Source organism: Anoplolepis gracilipes, chromosome 3 (assembly GCF_047496725.1).
Source record: "Anoplolepis gracilipes chromosome 3, ASM4749672v1, whole genome shotgun sequence".
Taxonomy (NCBI): Eukaryota; Metazoa; Arthropoda; class Insecta; order Hymenoptera; family Formicidae; genus Anoplolepis; species Anoplolepis gracilipes.
In genome coordinates, this window is record NC_132972.1 from 9,137,324 (window position 1) to 9,156,862 (window position 19,539).

General features: G+C 39.9%; 1 protein-coding gene across 2 annotated transcripts in view; it reads left to right on the forward strand.

Annotated features, from left to right (window-relative positions):
* The window catches only part of LOC140663758 (uncharacterized), a 46,193-nt gene extending 28,409 nt beyond the window's left edge, over window positions 1-17,784 (forward strand). Inside the window, exons 5-6 of one of the 2 annotated variants that reach the window (XM_072888203.1) lie at window positions 14,665-14,741; window positions 15,165-17,784. In XM_072888203.1, coding sequence (XP_072744304.1) covers window positions 14,665-14,741; window positions 15,165-15,774 — 687 coding nt within the window. In that variant the 3' untranslated portion in view covers window positions 15,775-17,784. The remainder of the gene's footprint in view (window positions 1-14,664; window positions 14,742-15,164) is intronic. The other variant, XM_072888204.1, reaches the window with a different exon arrangement.
* Window positions 17,785-19,539: the final 1,755 nt, after the last annotated feature.

The window sequence follows — 19,539 nt, forward strand, 5'->3', positions numbered from 1 at the left end:
AGGTGATCGTGAGAGGAACGCGGGAGTTGCAATCCTCTTTCTCTCTTTCTCGACGAGAAACCGTCTTCCGTGTCCAAGTTCAGATTCTGTGTTCGGCGCACGAGAAAGACGGGCATTATCGTATTTCACGATAGTCGTTTAAGAACCGACCGCCACGCCGCGGCGTCATGTGTGGTCCAGGTCAGCGTCGTTCGCATTCCACGGGCGTCGCGGCGCGTCTCGTTCCACCGCCACCGTCACCGTCGAGAGGAACTCACAATTCCCGTCCTCCTCCCTTCGCAGCCGCGGCGGCTGGAATTTCGGACCTTGACGTAGGTTAGATCTATGACTCTCAAAGGCGACAACGGACAACTATCTGGCTTCGTTTCCGATGTTTATCCTAGTCCCGTTTAATCGATCTCTCTTCTTTTTATCACGAAAGGCAGCATGGCTACGGGCCGTTTCCCTTGAGAGATGACGGGCTTTTTTCTCGATCTCTGAAGAATTAAATGTATTTTAGAACAAGTACATAATTTATTTGAATTATTTTTAAACAAAAAAGTTGTCCGCGTTCTTATTTCACACGTATAAACAAACTTTTTTTTACTTTATTCGAATAAATTTATTTTCGAAAAAATAACATTTACATCAGTTTGTTTGTAATATTTCAAATCTTTCGATATTTTAATTATTAAAGGGACACTAAACGGAAATGTTCAAATCACTTAAATGATTTTAAAGTAAATAATTTTAAGTAAGATGTAACAATTCAATCACATAAGAGAGAGTTAGCGGCGATTTGGTTATTCTAAGTTTCTAATATGATCTCGTAATTTAACTCGCTAAACCTTATATACCGAATGTTCTTCACGATCATTAATTATTTGTTTTATCGATTGCGAAACGTTTCACTTAGGCTTGTCGTCATTTCGACACAGCTTTTGACAAAGATGCGACGCGTTTCGTTTGCCATATCTAATGCAGACGAAAACCAACTCTAACGGGTGGTCTCGGGGACCGACGGTTACGACGACGACAACGACAACGACGACGACGATGACGACGACGACGAGAGCGACGCGGCTGTTGATGATGATGATGAGGTGCGAAGAGACACCCCGGCAATTACCTCGGGCCAGTTTCTCTTCCACGACGTCCTCTCTTTTGTGCCTCTCGCTTTCTGCGTCCTCTCGTCTCGTCATTATCGTTCTTTGCGGTTTCCTCGTCACCTTCGAGTGTCTTCCGTTCGCTTGTCGTCGTTTTTTTTCTCCTTCTTTTTCTCTACGTCTTCCTGAAGAGACGCGTCGAATATCGTCGACCGATCGTTATTTCGATAGTCGAGGCCTTTACGGAATGGTATGTTGGATGTTCTTTCGTGCTGAGCGGAAGTCACGACCAGTCAAGCTTTATACAAAACCTGTCATGAACATCAGAAGGTTTAATACACACTTTATACAAAGTGTGTTTTAATATTAACTTTCTCTATATTTTTTATATTTTATTCGACATTTTCATCTTTATATTGATTATTAAATAAAAATCAGTTACAGAAATTGTAGATAGGAATAAAAAAAACCGCGAATTAAAAAGTGACCTCTGAATTCATTTAGCAGTAACGTTGATTAGAATATGCGAACGTCGCTGTAGTTTTTCAGCGAGATCGAAAATAGACAGGATAGAATGTAAAAGCAGCGGGATCAGGAGCAAAGAAATAGGGAGGGAGTGATCATCGCGAACGCGTCGCGGTCGAATAAAAGCAAAGAGATGAAGAAGGATAAAGGTGCATCGTGGAATGCACGTTAGTGATGTAGAAATGCAGCTGAGTGCGCAGTGGACAGCGGATGCTGCAAGGTAGATGGATAAGTAGATACGACTTGTTTAGAACGTGAGACAAGGCAAACCACCCGAGATTCGGTGAAAGAGGAGGCTACAGTGTTGTCGACAAGATCGAGATCGGTGATATATTAAAAAGACTGTACAAAAAGATAGTTGATCTACAGAGATACACGAGTCTGAAATAGTTTTTAGTAAATAGATAAAACGGGAATATTAATAATATTAATAGAGTATTGATAAAAAGATAAACTAGTGATGACAGTACTAACAGAAATAATGATTAATTAATTTTTTTAATTGTAAATGATCAATTTTTATCATTTTGACATCTTATTTGGATTTAGAAAATTAATTAAATGAAAATTAAATTAAACAATTTAGCATTGGGATATTCTTAAATATTATTAAAGTCAACTACAACACTATGTGGTCTCCCAGACATACATATATATGTTAGGTAGCAAAAAGATGAAAGAGAACTCGCGAGTTGATCGCGATGGCAAACGATCTTAGCACTTCGGCTCCTCATCGCCGGCGTCGGCACGTATCCGTGTATATGATCTAGCGATTTTTGGCATGGATATTCCGCGGGCTCGCTCAGAGTACACCGTCTCGAAAGCCATTCGTCGCGGTTAGCGCGTTTCCCGTCACTCGTCGTCATCGTCGTCATCGTCACAGTCACTGTCGGGGGTGCGCTCGTTTAGCAGGGGCTACCTTCTTTCCCCAAAGGCAGTGCCGCGTATCGTTGCGGATGCTTTTTGCTTTCTCCTTCCCCATCAGGCTTCGCGCTTCCCTTCTCAGGCCTCGTAACGACCTACGCGACCGACTCGATTCGTCTTTCTCGCTCGTACCACGTCATAATTCATAACTTAACTGCCGCCTCTCTTCCTTCCCTCCGGCCGCGCTCGACGGAGAGTTCCTTCATCCGTTCTGTCGAGCTCCTTATCGCCCCCTGATGTCGCCTCCTCTCTCCGTGGCAGTCGTGCTCTTCGTTGCTTCCCCTCCCCTCCTCATTCCCCTTCCCGTCGTTGTAGACATCCATTATACGAACTAACGTTTCCACGACCGGACTTTCCATCGCAGACTTTAGCGTATCTTGCGTTTCTTTAAATTTTTTTTTTTTTTTTTTTTTTTTTTTTATAAATAAAAATACAGAATGAAGAAAAAGAGAAGTTGGAGTTAAACTTTCAGAACGCGAATAAAATATTACCTTTTAAGAATTTAATACATTTTAATACATTTTCAGTTTTTAATTGAAAATTAAATGTTATAATAATAGTTAGCGTTAAGAATCGGGATATGACAAATGATTACACTTATACCTTTTTGTATCATCTGTGACATAATTATCTGTGTTTTTAAGTTGTTTTTATCAAAACAGTATTTGCTTTTGTGCATCGATGATATATCGACTATCGACAAATTTCCACTTCTCTGATTTAAATCTATCATTAAATCTATCACTAAATATGCCATTGTAGTTTGGTCATTCGTTATTTGCAGCTACATTTACGCAGCTACCTTAGCAGTTCGGATATTATTCTTTTTCGTTACTTTGCATTTATTCATCGACGACAACGTCACAGTCAATGTCTTCGTCATCGTCTATTATTCGCGGTCCCCTCTTTGTACTCGCTCTTTCATTGCTCCTGTCGAAATGCTTAGCGCTTCCTACTTCTGGAAATTTATTTGTCAACAAGATGTTGGTATTCTGCTTTGTAGTATATTTCTGGTCGTCGTATTGAAGTTTATCATTTCAGGCAGCTCAAGTTTCTCTTTTCATCTATTATACTTTCCATTGTTGTCTTTATCACGATGATATCTCTTTGATTGTTCGCAAGTTACGCCCTATATCTCTTTGATGAAAAAATGTTTATTTGAAACTGTTAGCTTTAAGTTTCAGCAATCTCGAATTATATGTAATTATACAATATGTCGACTGTAATATAGAAGCATATAATGCTTAATGAAAATCAAGAATGAAATATCAAGGAAAATCAGACGCGTTGAAAATTTTATTAAGTTTGCTGAGAATATAATCACATTCAATTTTCTGTCAAATAATTAATAAGCGTACTGTAACTCTAGAATACTTAAGTTAGTGAATGAGCAATGGGTTTCTATTTTTATTTCTCTACAACTTTATACAAAAAGTGTAATATAATGTAATATTTTTCCATTATTTTTCCAATAATATTCTTTTTTACTTTAAAAGAAAAGTTCTTGGTAAATGTTTTCAGGATTTTCAAAAATATGTACGATAAAAGATAAATTTCTTGTTACATAAAACTCTAAAGTTACACTAGAAATAGAATATATTTTAGGCGGTTAGGTCGATCACCTTGTGTATATCTAAATTATATCAAACTAATTTGAAGTAATCATATGAAATTATTTTAGGAGACTTAGTCCCCTCAAAGTACATATTGTAATAAGTAATGTCTTCTCTTTTCTTTATTTTTTTTCTCGACTGCATTTTATGAGTTAAGAAGAAACGCACGTATGATGACCGCACGCGTTTCAGTTCCGAGTACCTAATTGCGCAAAGCAGTACGGAAACGCGAGGCATAAAGACAAATCCGTGACAATTATGCGATTACGAATAATTATCCTGCGTCGCGGGACGCTATGTCCTGCGGATGCGCCGTTTCCAGATGTAATGCGCGCTTCGTCCCGATATGCATTACCCGGTGATGTAATTGCGACACGCGTTTAACGACGTGTTTGCGTACGCTCGCGGTCGCACATCATCGTGTCCTCGTCACAGGATGCGACGATTCTCCCGTCTGCAAAATTGCGGTAAATTAGGTGTGTAAGTATACATTAACATCAGTAAATGAGCGCGGCTTACTTTGCAATCGGCGTGATGCGGAAGTTATTGTACATTCAAGGCTGCGCAGCGTGATCGAGCTTCATCAAAATGGCATTCTGTGCCGTTTTTTTTTTTCCATCTGTACGACCAAGCTAATCGTCGTTAGCATAAATTTCAAAATTGTATGGAAATTTCATTATAAAAAAATTTAATTAATGTTAATTGTAAAAAAGAAAACACGACTACAAATTACCTTAAATTATTATATTTGAAAGTTAAATCGTTTTTGCTATCTCAAGCCCGTCGGAATAAAATCGCGTTAGAAAGATAAACATCTTGGATGAATTTATATAAAGTCTCGATGTAACGACATGCCAGAAATAATCACCCGGCAACGCCATAAACCCGTCGCTAGTCTATGTAGGGCAATGTCCAAAAATATGGGCGACCATGCCCCTTAACAATCGCCATATGTGTCGGGCAATAATTCAGACACTTGCCACCGCGCTCGAGCATTACCAAATGAGCCAAGCGGGACACCCAAAGTGAGAAAATAGAACACGAAGAGGAACAGGAATAAGAAACAAAAACAAGAATAAAAAAATACAGAAGAGAAGCTGAAGGAAGAAAGGAAAGAAGAGAGAAGAAATTGTTATAATAAGGAAGCTTAGTTTATTGAAATTTTACATTTTGACAGAAAGAGGTTTCTAAATCTCGCAGTCTTTTTTCTATGAATCTTTTAGATTGAAAAATATTGTAGAATTTTTAAAATCATTTTTAAACTTTTACATCATTGAATGATTAGATTTCTGAATTCTAAAACATTTGGATTTTCTATGGATTTGAATTTTTTATTTCTTTATTTAACTTTTATTTCTGTATTTAAACATCTCTAGACCACTTGTCCAATTTTTCAGTAGTCGAGCTTTTCGATACTCAAATTTCTAAAGTTCTCCATACCCGGTTGTTTGTACCCTCTCGTCAAGATCGACGTTTAAGCAAGGAAGAAAGAAGCAAAAGAGGCAGAAGAGAGACTGAAGAGGCAGGAGGTTGGCGATGGTTTTAGTGGCTGCAAGCGTCGGCGTCGGCGCGAGCGCGAACGAAAGAAAACATAAATAATCGCGTTCAAATGAGACAGGGAGAAGAAGGAAGAGGAAGAAGAAGAAGAGGAGGAAAGACTATAAGCCTTCTCTTTCGCAGCCACACACAGCGGTGCGGCGGTTGTGTGTCTCGATCTCGTCGAACCTGATGCCTACTCCGCCCCCTCTCGACGCTCTCGACGCTGAAGAGGAAGCTGACACGGAACACGATGGCTCATCGCCTTGACGTCGTAGTCTCTTTCACATTCATAGACTATTTATCTCGCGATCCAACGTTGTTCATTCGATATATCTTGAACGAATTATCTCCTTACCAAATATCGCTTGTCCGAGACACCTCGAACGAGATGCTGTTCGCGATCTGATGTCCTTCAAAGCTTTAGACGGACTACATTAAAGGCGAGTTCTCCACGAGAGGGTTAATTAATTCGCTGTCCCAGACAGGGCAACACGCGAGTTGCGTGAGCAGAGATTAAAATTCGCTTCCGCTCGTCGACGTCGAAGTGACGTTAATGATCGTGTTGATATCACACTTTTCTCGAGGCCCTTCGACACTGGCCGGCATGCAACCAGCCGTCGGGAATTAACGCTCAAGTGATCGCGTGAATTTTCATGAGTTAGGTACGTACACGATATTATCCAGCATGTACCAAAAACATTTTTGCTTGTGTCAGAGATATAAAGCCTTTCTTTCTTAATACTGCCATAAAATATTTTTGATTGTAATTTTAATAAGAGACACAGCAATTAGTTTCTTTCTATCTAAAATATTAATATATGGATAGTTTTGAGAATCATAACATGAAATATATAATAAAAAATGTCTTAAATGTCAAAATTTTATAATTTAAATGAGTAACACACAAATATATCACTTTATTTTTTTAGAATTTAAATTTGAGTTTTAAAATTATCACACACAATAATCAACATCGCGTGTTGAGAACTTAAGATATTATATTATCATGAAGAATGAGAGAAAATCGTCGAGATACAAATGCATAATTTTTTTCGAAATCAAAGTAATCGCGCGTAAACGGACCACCCGTTCGACAAAGGCATCGCGGTCGAATTAAAACGTCGCTCGCGGCGTCGCGACGTATTTATAAATCAGTCGGCGTATGATAATTTAATTTTATCGCTAGTCGTCACCATAGTGGCAGAGCCGGCGTTTTGGCGGCAAAGGGCGAAAAAAGGCGGCGTGATGGGCGAGCGAGCGTGGCGGCGCGAGCACACAAGCGGCACTAAATAGCGCGCTGAGACGAGACGAGAGAGAGAGAGAGAGAGAGAGAGAGAGAGAGAGAGAGAGAGAGAGAGAGAGAGAGAGAGAGAGAAAGGGAGAAAGAGAGCGCGGGGAACCTCCTTTCTTCAATGAGCGTGTCTCTATTAAATCTATTATTAGAGACTCGGGCCTCTCTCGGGTGCGAAAGCATCCCTTTCAATTACCTACGGCTTCATTTCGCGCGCTCTCTACCGGGTGTGTGCGACTCAGGGAGCCGTATAAGGGGGGGACGATAACGCTTCGTAAGCTCCTCGAAGGAGTTTCGAGGATCGCGAAAGCCTGAAGATATTATCCCAGGATCTAAACGGACTACATCTCGCAAGATCCGTAGGTTTAAGGATGCGAGGATTAGAGTATCAAAGGGGATCTCCGGGTAGAGTAAAGAGAGTCTAAAATTTGAGGATGTAAATATTAGAGGATTCGAAAACTTCAGAATTCGAGGATACGTAGATCTAAATAAGACAAAAAAAAAAAAAAATCCGATATGCTGGAAATCTTCGAAAATTCTGAGTATTCTAGATTTCAAAGACTCCGGAATCCAAGAAGATCCAAAGTTTTGAAAACACGTGACGTAGAATTTTCATTCTACTTAGACATTTGGAGAAATCAAAAGAATATTTAAAATTTGACAATCTATTCGAAAACCCAAATATTCGAAAAATTATAATTTTAAGGTAATTTTCGTTTGAAAATGAGTTAAATAGCTCGTTATAAAATATTACATTATTGGAATAATGATGTTTAGACTTTGTTTCGACGAGCGGATCTCCATGACGTTTCCGATCACATCGATTAAAAAAGCATCAGGCTATCCATTATGCAGCATGATTTACTGTCGCGTAAGGCCATTAGCGCAATTAAGCGCGTAATATCGCGCTCGTATACACATTTTGACCCGCATCGGTGTTTCCGTAATGAGAGAACAAGCGCGCGTGTTCGCCGATAAACGGAATGTTATCGTTGCGTGAAATAATGTCGACTTTATTCCGCGCTAAGCTGAAGTTTACGATGCTTATCCGCCGCGTTGCCGACCGCGTCGCCTCTCTCGCGCAATTAGTCTTGCAAATTTGATTACGAGCGCGCGTAGAAACAATACGCGAAGCGTTATCGGACGATTATTAGACGAGCCTTTTAATCATCGTGCGCGAACGCCCTACCGGCATTTCAATTTTAAATTGGCTTCGAGCACGCATCCTCAGAATTTTCATAATGGCTATCTTTTGCGCGCAATTAACGGCTTTAGCTATCAAAAATCTACGGCGCCGTGAATTATTATTGCTGGGAGAAATCGTTCGCTTATTAATCAATTACGGTGATCTTAATCGTCGAGCATGAAGATCAGATGCTATAACTCGTGGAATAAGCTATAGCTGGCATTGGAAAGTAAATTATATGTTTAAAAAATATTTTTTTTTTATTCAAGACATTTTTTTTATACATTTTTTGTTAGTTTAAACGTTTATATGAATAATCTACATTAATTCTTTACAAGTTTATCATATCTTATGCATGTCAATAATTTGCGACAGGTCTGAAAATATCATAAAGTTACAAAATTTTATCTATATTTATTTATTATTTATAAACCTTGAGAAACATATGTGAGAGTCTAATACTGGAATTTATTTTGATAAATATAACGACTGTAATTTGGATTTATATTTTTCTCAATTATTTGAGTATAAAAAAAGCATACAATTAGGGTCAAGTTTTGATGTTTTCGACCTCTTCCTCATCTCTTCCTTTAATTTTGTAAAAGACAGCTTCCTGGTGCCGGACTGAAATGGATCTGCACGCGAGTACATATCGGTATCGGAATATCCGGGAACATCCGACTTGAGTCCCGCTTGGGTCCGCTCCGCCCACTGTGTTCGCAAATTCTCTCTCAATTTTCAACGGTCCGGCGCTCCGCAGCTGGACGTAATTGGCTACCTGTCCTTCGATCAGCCGTGCCGATCTGTCCTCGGGCCGGCAAGCCGACCGGTCGATGACGGGGTCTGATCCACATGTGCGTGTGCGTTTCTCGACAGAAAATTACTTTCCACCACGTCGTGGACGTCGCAGCCTCGGAAACGCGCAAATTTTACATTGAAGTTTTCGTCGCGTGACGCGCTTTCAGAGCCGGAGCCGCGGCGCTTGCGAGGATACCGGGTGTCCCATTATTAACGCAGATCTGTAAAATGCAAGAGTCATAAAATAACGAGGATAATAACAGCAAAATATAAAATTCTAAAGGTGGAAAATAAAACATCCGTTTCTTTGAATCATATTTAGATGAAGAATTTAGAAAATGCGGTATATATTACATGTATAATGTACATATCAAATTAAAATTAATTTTCATTAAAACGCACGTTTAAATGATACATTTAAATTCATACTAAACTTTTGTCAAAAAGAAATAAAAATTCTCGTCAATCGATAGAGCGATGGAACACCCTGTAGACGCGGCTTCTTGTTCGCCTATTAACCGTCAGTAATGACGAGGCGGCATCTTTCCGTACGATCGGCGCGGAGAGGATTCTCGAAAATTACTTTGCGAGCGCGGTATGCGTCGTAGGTACATACATACGTCGGCAACCGGCGGTTTAAAGACGAGATCAGGGTCTCCTCCCGCGGGACGTGACGCGCCGCAAAAAGGCTCGTACGAAGAGGTACGTGCGTGATGACGGCACGAACGTTCGGCGCATTGTCGTGGGTAACGAGATGAATTCGCGACTTTTATTCAGCCTTTTGAAACTTTAAGATGCGTGTCCCAATCATTTCAAGTTTTTCTCATTCGAAATGTAAAATGAAATAAAATTGAAAAAAAATATTTTTAATATTTTCTTTCTCACAGTTAAAAAATATAAGAGACTTTTAATTCAGTATCTCTCTTCCCTTTAACAAGTTTGTAAAACTTTATCCGCATGCTTTTTCGTATTTTTATTTCATGACATTATTTCATATAATTTTTTATTTCCCCCCCCCCCTCTCCCCTTTTTTTTTCTTACGCGTGTTTACGCTTAAAACTCTATTACGCACATTGGCCGCGCTTGATAATCTTAATCGTCCCGTTCTTTCTAATGACTCGCGAGCGCGCCGGATGTCTCGTTCGCACTTCGCGTATCGTGCACGACGTGGCATGCGTTCCCATGCGTGGCGGAGCGTCATCTCTCGGGACGCGTCTCTCGTCGAGAATTTATTCGCACGCGGCGGGCGATGCGCTGCTCGGGCATCGGGGCTCGGGGGCTACCGAGCCGAAGCAGAACGGCGAGCATGCTAGGCGAATTTATCATGCGGTGTACCACTCGCTGCGCGCTACAGAGCCGACATCGTAAATCGGTTTGGGAAGTGGTCCAAGCGTTTGGCCGAGCCGTGTCAGCGAAATCGTATAACTTCGACGGGCCGGCCGCGTTTGTCGGAAAGCCTGGTCCCAGTGGCGTCGGGACTTCAACGCCGTTGCTGGAAATTTCGTCAATCAGTGTGAAATAGATTGAGCGATTTTTTTACCTGAATAATCGATTTAAATGTGGCGATTTAACTTAGAGGTCTTATGTAAAATTGTTTTCATAGCATTTTAATTTTATATTTGTATTGTATAATAACAGGGTCTCATATTTTATACTTTGCACTGTTTGAAATTAATTGAAACAACTCTTGTCAAAATTTTTTGGGAATGCGAAAAAAATCTAAATATAAAACAAGGCACTCATTTTTACTAAAATAAATGATATATCAAAAAGTAAGAAATATTATTGGTGTTTTAGGCCTAAAATTTTGGGTTTTTTAATAAAAAATTTAACAAGAGAAAGATTTTTTTGGATTTCTGACAAAGGCTATTTTTGAAATGTTTTAATTTTAAAAACGTAAATCATTTTTTATTTATGAGGAAAAATGAAAACATTTTAACACTTCTCATTCAATTACAATTATTAAGATTAAATAGATAATATATAGAATCCTATTCTTCACTTGAGATAAATTCTAGGAAAGATATTTAAAAAGTTCAAGATTAATGTATTTAAGGAAACAAGAATGTTTAATGAATGTACAAACGCCACGCCATTGCGAAGCAACAAATCCACCGTAAAGCAGAGAACTCGACGAGAATGTTGGTCGGTACAACGCGGTAAAACGCCAATATCAAAGACCAGAAGTCGTTCTAAACTCGCGTCCGGTATGGTCTCGCGGATTTCAAAGACCCCCGTGAGACGGAATATCGCCCGGGCAATCCGCTCGTAAAATGACGACGACGACGACGACGACTACGTCGCCGCGAATCGTCAGGCAGACCGATGACGAGAAGCGAATGCAGAGCAGGAAGGAGATGCAGGACGGAGACGGAGGTGGCGAGATGTTGTCGAGGGAGCGAGGATGCTGACGGCGATGGTGATGGTGGCGATGGTGGCGGGCCAGATGTTTGGCTAATGATGTCAGCGGAATCGTAACTAAAACCGAGGCGGCCCCGGGCTTAGCATCGGCTTAGCCTCAGCTTTGAAGGAAAGAGTCTTATTACCCGGGGTCTGCACGTGCTGCTCGTGAGCGCGAAACCGTAGGGTAATTGGACCACCCACTCGACATGCCAAGAGTGCCACTCTCCTCTCGCTGCCTTCCTTCCTCTTCTTTTTTTTCTTCTTCTGTTCTTTTTCCACCCGGCCCTCTGAGGACGCGAAAACGGCGACGAGCTTTCGACGAGTAGATAAACTCAATTCGCGCGACGACTTCCACTCTGGACGGTTGCCGATGCAACTTTGCTCTTGCGATGGACAGGACGCGGAAGGAGATGCTGATGCGTGTCTTTGAGCTTATCGAGAATACCGGTTTACTCGTGAAGTCATCAAGACTATCGACTAAGACGTATATAATAAATCCGGCTAAGATGTGGCGAGATTGAGTGTGACTGCTATCTTGTACATGTGCGCCGATTATATAGTAGATTACAAAGGTTGTTACAAGAGTCGTCGCTTTTCTCTGGGAAATCTTCCGTGTTAGAAATGAAAAGATACGACAGGCCTTATAAAAGTTATAGTTAAAGAAGGGAATTTGATTAATTTTAAAACTATTATCTCTAGTTAAAAATCATTCTTTCTTAAAATCCGTTGTTAAAAAAATTGTTAAAAAACTTTGTTTTGTATAATATTTTTATTTTAAATTATCAACATTAAATAATATTCTATAATTTGATATTAAATGGTATTAAAAGATATTAAATTATGACATGGGAAGGAGGGACAGGAGGCGATATAAAGTTTGATAATTTTCCTTTTCATTGGACTATTATCATAGAAACGTGACGCCTCGTTTGCTTCCGAGTTTTCGAACACTACGGATTAATTGGACCACCTACGGGTAACTAGAGTTGCGACAAGCGGCTCTCTTTTCCAAATAAATACGCGCGTGTTGTGCCTTGTCTTGGGGGAACTTTCCAAAAGACATCGGTGCCCCAAGTCAAAGCAGTAGGAGCGTGTCGTTCGAACGAACCGCATCACATCTCGTCCGTGACACTCGACCCGGAAGACAAGGTTGATTTATGCCTGCTGGTTTGCCAGACGGAAATTGGATGGGTCCACGTCGAGGAATATCATTGCGTTTGTTTGACATTTTTATGTGATACCGCCGATGTTCTCCATCTTTCGAGCGCCAGCGCTGGAAAGGCGCTAATTAACGCGTCGTCTAATTACCCAATTACCAAATCCAAACTTGCTTTTGCCTACCTAATATCTTTGGCATCTGGAAAGTTTATCAAAAAAAGATCGTACATTTGTATTCTTATAACACTCATCGCAGATATAATTAATCCTTTCAGGTTGTGTAAGCATCATGAATTTATTATATTTCAATTTTTTTATAATAAACTGTATTATTTTTATGATAGTCTTTTATATTTTTTTATCAAAATCTCTATAATAATACACATTATTTATATAATATTTTTTAAAAATTTATTTATTGTTAGATAATATTTCTAAGAAATTTATAAGTTATGTTAATTTATATTTCATGATTAATTATATTTCAAAACCTTCAAGACATGCGCACTTTTTTTTTCTTGCCTCTAAAACTTGTGTTTTAAATTTATTATTATTAAGTACTGTTAGCAAATAACAGAAATATCGCGTGCGCGTGATTTTAAGAAAAGTAGGTAAAATAAATGTAAGAAATTTAACAGGACTTTGTTCAAAATGTCAGCATTTTTATCAGAATTCTTCACTGTGAGCATTACATTTTGCGGACATGTTGAGTCATTTCACGCTTAAACGCGTGAAAAATCTCGTCGATTCAACACGTTTTTTTGTGTTTGAAAACTTTGCGACAGTTTTGAATAGATATTTTTCGGACAACGAAATCTGTTCTCGGATGGTTTTGCGGAAGATGAAGGATAGACGAGGCAAAGGGCAGTGCTGGTTTTGACGCAGAGAAAATGGGGGGGGGGGCCACCTGTGCATCCGTCGGCATCGTGGGTGGGCCTTGAGTAGGTAACGCGAAACATCCAACTTAGGACACAGAACCGACTTAGGGTAGATTTTCTATGTGGGGGTTGGCATAAACGAGAGCGGAACGGAAAAGGAAAACATGCAGCCTGATCACTTAAGAGTCTACTACAAACGTGACGATGTGTAGCCTAACAGACGTAGACAAACTTTTTCAGTTGACCACCCACACTAGTCGATTCTCGAATATATGTCGAGCGTGAACAAAGCCCTCTGCCTTCGCAGCGAGAGGATCTGTTAACATAGCAAAGGATTCCAGTAGCACTGTTGTAAAAGAAGAAAATTATTATGTCTTTTATGGTAAAAGAAACCATTAGAATCGAAGATACACACGACAATAGAGAAAGTAATGTAACTGCAAAACAATGACTTTACAGAAGAATGTGAATGTGAGTGCGGAGTGGTTTTATTTTTCATATTTTGCTGCGTAAGATTTAAAAGAAACATTTCCTTTGCAGTATTTAATTTACGCATTAAATATTGCATCGTTATACACCTGTATTTTTATTGCACAGATCGCACTTTATAATTTTTCTCATGTTACTTTCTGAAGTACAGTCGGCTCTTTTGATCACCGATAAATCGAAAAATCCATCTACCGTGCAATAGAGACACTTTATCGAAGGATTAGCTATCATACATGACATTCATATCAAGCAAATATCGCAGTCGCTTATCTCATCCCAGTTTAAAGTAATATCTGCCTCGGTACAGGCGATGAATCAACCACCGCGTCTCGACTTTCCACTATCATTTTTCACCAAAATTCTGGCGCATCCCCCAATTCGTTCTCGTAACATGGAGGATTCACCCGTGTATCAGCGACGCGTCTCCCCTATCTCTTCCCTCCAATCCTCCCGATTCCCTACCTTCTCTCTTCTCCCCGTCGCGATGGTAGGTACGTCGCTTCGCCGCCTTCTTCTAATTTTACGAGCCGTTGACTCCCGATCGATGGAACGAACCGTTTCGAAACAGCCGGCCGTTTTCCGCCACGCGCCGTTGACCATACGGTGACGTAATTTTCCCCGAGCGAAGCTGTGAGCAGCGCCGGGTAATAAGATCGGTTAATGTGCGAGAGATCGTCCCGATGTTTAATGCGAATCCGAGGGCGACCGGATCTCCGATTGCCAATCTCGTGTTCGCTACGTTACTAACCGGCCGCCGCTTTTCCGTCTGTTACAGATCACGAAGCTCAAGATTGACAGTAATCCGTTCGCCAAGGGCTTTCGAGATTCTTCTCGTCTTACTGACTTTGAGAGGTGAGTTGCTCGACAATAAATTTATGTTATCAAGACGGCAAGTTTAATTCCTCCTCTGTAATTATATAAAACAATTTAAAATTGCCTATGTAAAATTAAAATCGATCTGACATCATCAATCTTTTTTGCGAATTTTGTGCTGCTTTAAAAATTTTACATTTATCTTTTCTTTTTTTTTCTACGTGAAATATTATACTTGAAATACAAAAGTACAATGCTATCGGCTTGTCAAAGCTTGTTTAAGCGGCTATTTCTGAAAGAAAGATCAATAACTTTACGTCGAAAAAAAGAGAATGAATTCCAAATAAAAGCGTGCAACAAACTGTTTATCAATGAAGTGTCATATAAACGGAGGCATAAAGATTCAAAAAATGAAACTATTCGAAGAATTATAGATAGAAAACAGAATACATAATGGAGCAGTTTCCCTTTTAGAGAAACGATGGAATCTATGTTAGCGGAGACACAGACACTGAGGTTTACACCACATCGATTACCTTTTGAGATGGAACAGCTCCAGGCAGGCGCCGTTGGCAACCTTAGTCTTGAGGAAAAGGCTTTGTGGGCCGCACGTTCGCAAATGTTATTAAGGGCGGCGGCGGCCGTAGCTGTTAGTCCTTACGCTCAACTGGTTAGTCCGGCTTTGGTTTATCCTGGCGCACCGACGGCTGGTACCAGCCATCAACAGCAGCAGCAACAACAACAGCAGCATCAACAACAACAACAGCAGCAACAACAATTAGGTCACTTGTGGTGGGCCTCGTCAATTGGTCCGACTCTATTCGCGGCGGCGCATCATCAGCAGCAGTTGGCCGCTACCAGTTCCCAGCAAAATCCGACGTGTCCCGCGGCCCCACGACCCCTTTACCCGTCGCCGCTCGCTCTGGCTCACCACCGATTCTCGCCCTATCATACGACAACCGCCCCGAAATCCTCAACACCGGCCGTGCCGTCGCCATCGCCGTCCAGAAGGGCAACCCCGTCGCCCACGGATAGTCTCAGTAGGGAGGCTCAGGATCTATCGCCTTCGTAGTCGCCGGTTTTCTTATAGTCTTGTTAGAGAAAGTACTGGTCGTGAGAATTTCTCGGAGAAAAGTTTGAGACTTTTTACTAAGGCTGCACGACGAAAAAAGCCAAATCGTCGAATGTGAAAGATTTTCATAAATTGAGCTATGAATTTGGTAGGTGTGATTTTTTATTTTTTTTTTTTTTTAGGAGAAACGTGCAATTTCTTTTCACGCGATGAAAGTGAGCTTTCTCGACTGAGACCGAAGCGTGATTGATTCATATCGCTTTGCAATATTCTTCCTTCACGGAGAAATGAAGAAAAAACTTTACGTGCGTTGAGAATCGATTTCTGTCGTGTCACTTGTCCAACGTAAATTATCTCTTTCCCTCTTTATTTTTTTTAGGTTTTTAAAATACATACCAATTCTATAAAATTGGTTACGGCATTCTTTTCAGAATGTAGAAGTGCAATATTTTTCTTAAATTAATAATTTATTAATTATTATACCTTATCTTTATTATTTTTAAGGAGCCGGTCTCCATTCTGTTAGATGAATAAATACATAATGTATGCAAAAAAAACGTTCATATTGTATGCATAAAGGGAGATAAATTGTTACAAAATATCTGTGCATCTATTGGAAATCGATTTTCGTCGCACGTGTTACACATCGCACAGTATCGGGAAGAGGATGTCGGTACCGATATTGACGAACTCGCGGAATCCGCGGCGTGAATAGCAACGATAATTGTGGTGTCAGAGGTTTTCGACGACGCGGTCGAATTGTTTTCCGGTCTTTCTTCCTCGCCGCGAAAGAAACGCAGAGTTCAGACTCCGAGAGTCTGAATATGCCGCCTTTCTCGGTTGAACTCTCGACCTTTGGCGAGCATGGTGGCAAGCGCAGAGGACTCGAGCCGTCTCACGTGACTCAACGATTCCGTTGTCTCTCTACCGGACCTTGGGACTGAGAGGGGCCCGACCTGTGCATATCCCTGCTTCGATCAGCGATCGGAAGCGATAGAGTCGCCGCGATCCTGGTAGTCGAGATACACCTATGGATACACTTTGAAAAGGAAACGATATCATTACAAAAAAATCTGTTACACTTGCAGAGGACGCGCCGGAAATAAGGTACCATGTTGTAATTTTAAATTCAATTCTTATTCTTTCATATTTTTATTTGAAAGTCTCTTTTTACATTGATTCTTGTAAAATTCAATTCTTAAAGAAAAGAAAAAAAAAAACACGAAAAAGAGATACTAAATTGTATAATTTGATATAGGTATTTTTTATAAGTACTTTTTGGAATATTATTTAATGAAATATTTTCATTCTATAAACATGTTTCGATATTTCCGTTGTCCAAAATCGTTTCTTCTTAGCTTCATATTTTTTTTATGTGCAAATAACATCGCGCGTTGTTTCGAAATTGAGTGAACGATCGCAAAGATCACGGCGGCGTTTAGCGAATTGCTGCACGCGTGAGGAATACGCGAGTGTTGTAAATATGTAACCATCTTGTCTCTCAAGGCGGCATAATTTCCGTACATGATACACGTATATACAATCTTTAAGGGTAACTAAGTTGTACGGCGATTAAAATCTTTTTTTTTTTACTGTATATAGGTATACATATATCTATTTGCGACGTAAGGTAACTACGCCTCTATCTCTTGTAACATAAGCTGTATATTTCGTATCACGACCTATTGTTATCGTTATTTATGTTTCGATTCCGTATTTCGGCGCGGAGGAGCGCGAAGTGAGTGGAAGGATCTGCGATTCCAAGGTGAAATCAAGAGCTTTTAAAAATTCGAGGATTTCAATTTTCATAAATTCAATAATCCGACACTTTGCGCCTTCTCCGCGAGCACCTTAAAGGGTTATTATCGCCGCGGCGATTAGTTAGTTAGTGTAGAGCGTTATATTGTTAATGCTTGTGTTGTGAAGAACGCATACACCCATTGCTGTGCAAGCTGCTCCCATGTAAATAAACCCTAATAAACTCTTGTACCGAGCGTATCGTTCCGAATACTTCCTGGCCATCGTACATTTATTTCTCATTATTCACGAAGATTATTTCACTTAAATTAGACGATTTTAACAGTTTTGTGCGAATTTTGACAAATTTTTAAACCTTTTAATTGCTTATCAAATAACAGGAATACTTCCTATTATTTATAGATCATTTACCGTCGCAACGCAGAGATATTATTCTTCGAACAGATCGTTCCAGCATCTACTTTCTCATACCTCGCTGGCGTGGGTAAATCTGTACTTCCGAGGTAAGGAACCATTATTCCAAACGCAGTGATTCTGCCTGAGCTGGCGTGTACACGCTTAGGCAAATGTTGTTGGTTCTGTACGGTTAACCAGCTACGGATGCCCCGTTTAAAAACATCATCACGCGATCCTCAAGCCGACCGTGCGATTAGGGGATGATGGAGTCACCGTCTGTGCTGGGAAAGCGAGACGGACTGACCGCCGACGCGTCACGAGATCGCACTCTCGCAAACGCTCGTCGTTTCCGGCGATGGACATTTTTATTAACACGTGTTCCGTATATTTATTGTGTGGCAAAACTATAATAATCACATATTACAGGTGTGACATATAAAAGAGAGAAAGAAAGTTGAATTAAATATTAAATCTTTTAAATTTAAAATATATATATAAATTTTTATATCAAGCAGCTTTTTTTAGATAATTTCAATGTTTTTAATATAATAATTATAATATTTATTTGTTTGACATTTTATTTATTGCGTTTTTTCTTTTAAGAGTTCATAAACGTTGAAAACTTCGTTACGACGCGTGGATTAAAGAAATTAATTAAATATACTGAATTTTTCACTTGGATGAAATTTACGTTTGCTGAAATATTCTTTATTAATTGGCGAGCGCGATAATTGTGTCGTAAAGTGAGCAGGATAAATATATTTCCGTCATTATGGCATCGTATCAGGCGAGCATTAGAATGAATAGACATATAATCAGCTGACTTGTAGATCCATTCTTTGGTCGTAAATTAATCGCGTCTTATTCGAAAGAAACAGTATTAACGAGATGAAAAGAATTTAATACAGTGAAAGCACATTACGGGACAAAAAAAAAAAAGGAAAAACAGTGTAATGGCAACATTGAAAATGTTTGCCGTTTTGATTAACATTCGTTTTGATTATGGCCTCTCCCGTCGTAAAGCATGCGATTGCGATCGCACCTTCCGGAGATCGACGGTGCATAAGTTTTCTCCGCTCATTAAAATGAAATTACCTACATTACCTGCAAATAATTTTACGATTGAGACTGTAATTTTCAAAAAACATCTCAGACGCCAGAAAGACATTTAAAGACATCTTAATCTCTCAGATATTTTTCATGAAACTTTCTTTAAGATTCTCATGTTGTTTATATTTTAAATACTTAATGTAAGATATAAATTTTAGCTTTTGAATTGTCACATAAAACATGTCACATTCCAATAATTTTGCGTGTGTGACAAGTTTTATATGTCGTTATATTTCTCCTAGAAAAGTCATTCTTGCGACTTTAAATCGAGGAAAATTCAGGCGGTTCGCTCCTTTAATGTAGTTTCTGTAAAACTGTAATTCCAGAGAACGCGTTATCCTGGACAGCAGGCGGACGGTTTCATCAGACCTGGCCGGTCCCGCAGGACACATCGCGAGAAACCTTGCCGTCGCGAGAGACGTCGGAGAGCGGTGGCGTTTTAATGCGGAATGAAGGCATTATAAACCCATTAGCCAGTGGGCCGAGCCCATTCGCTTTTGC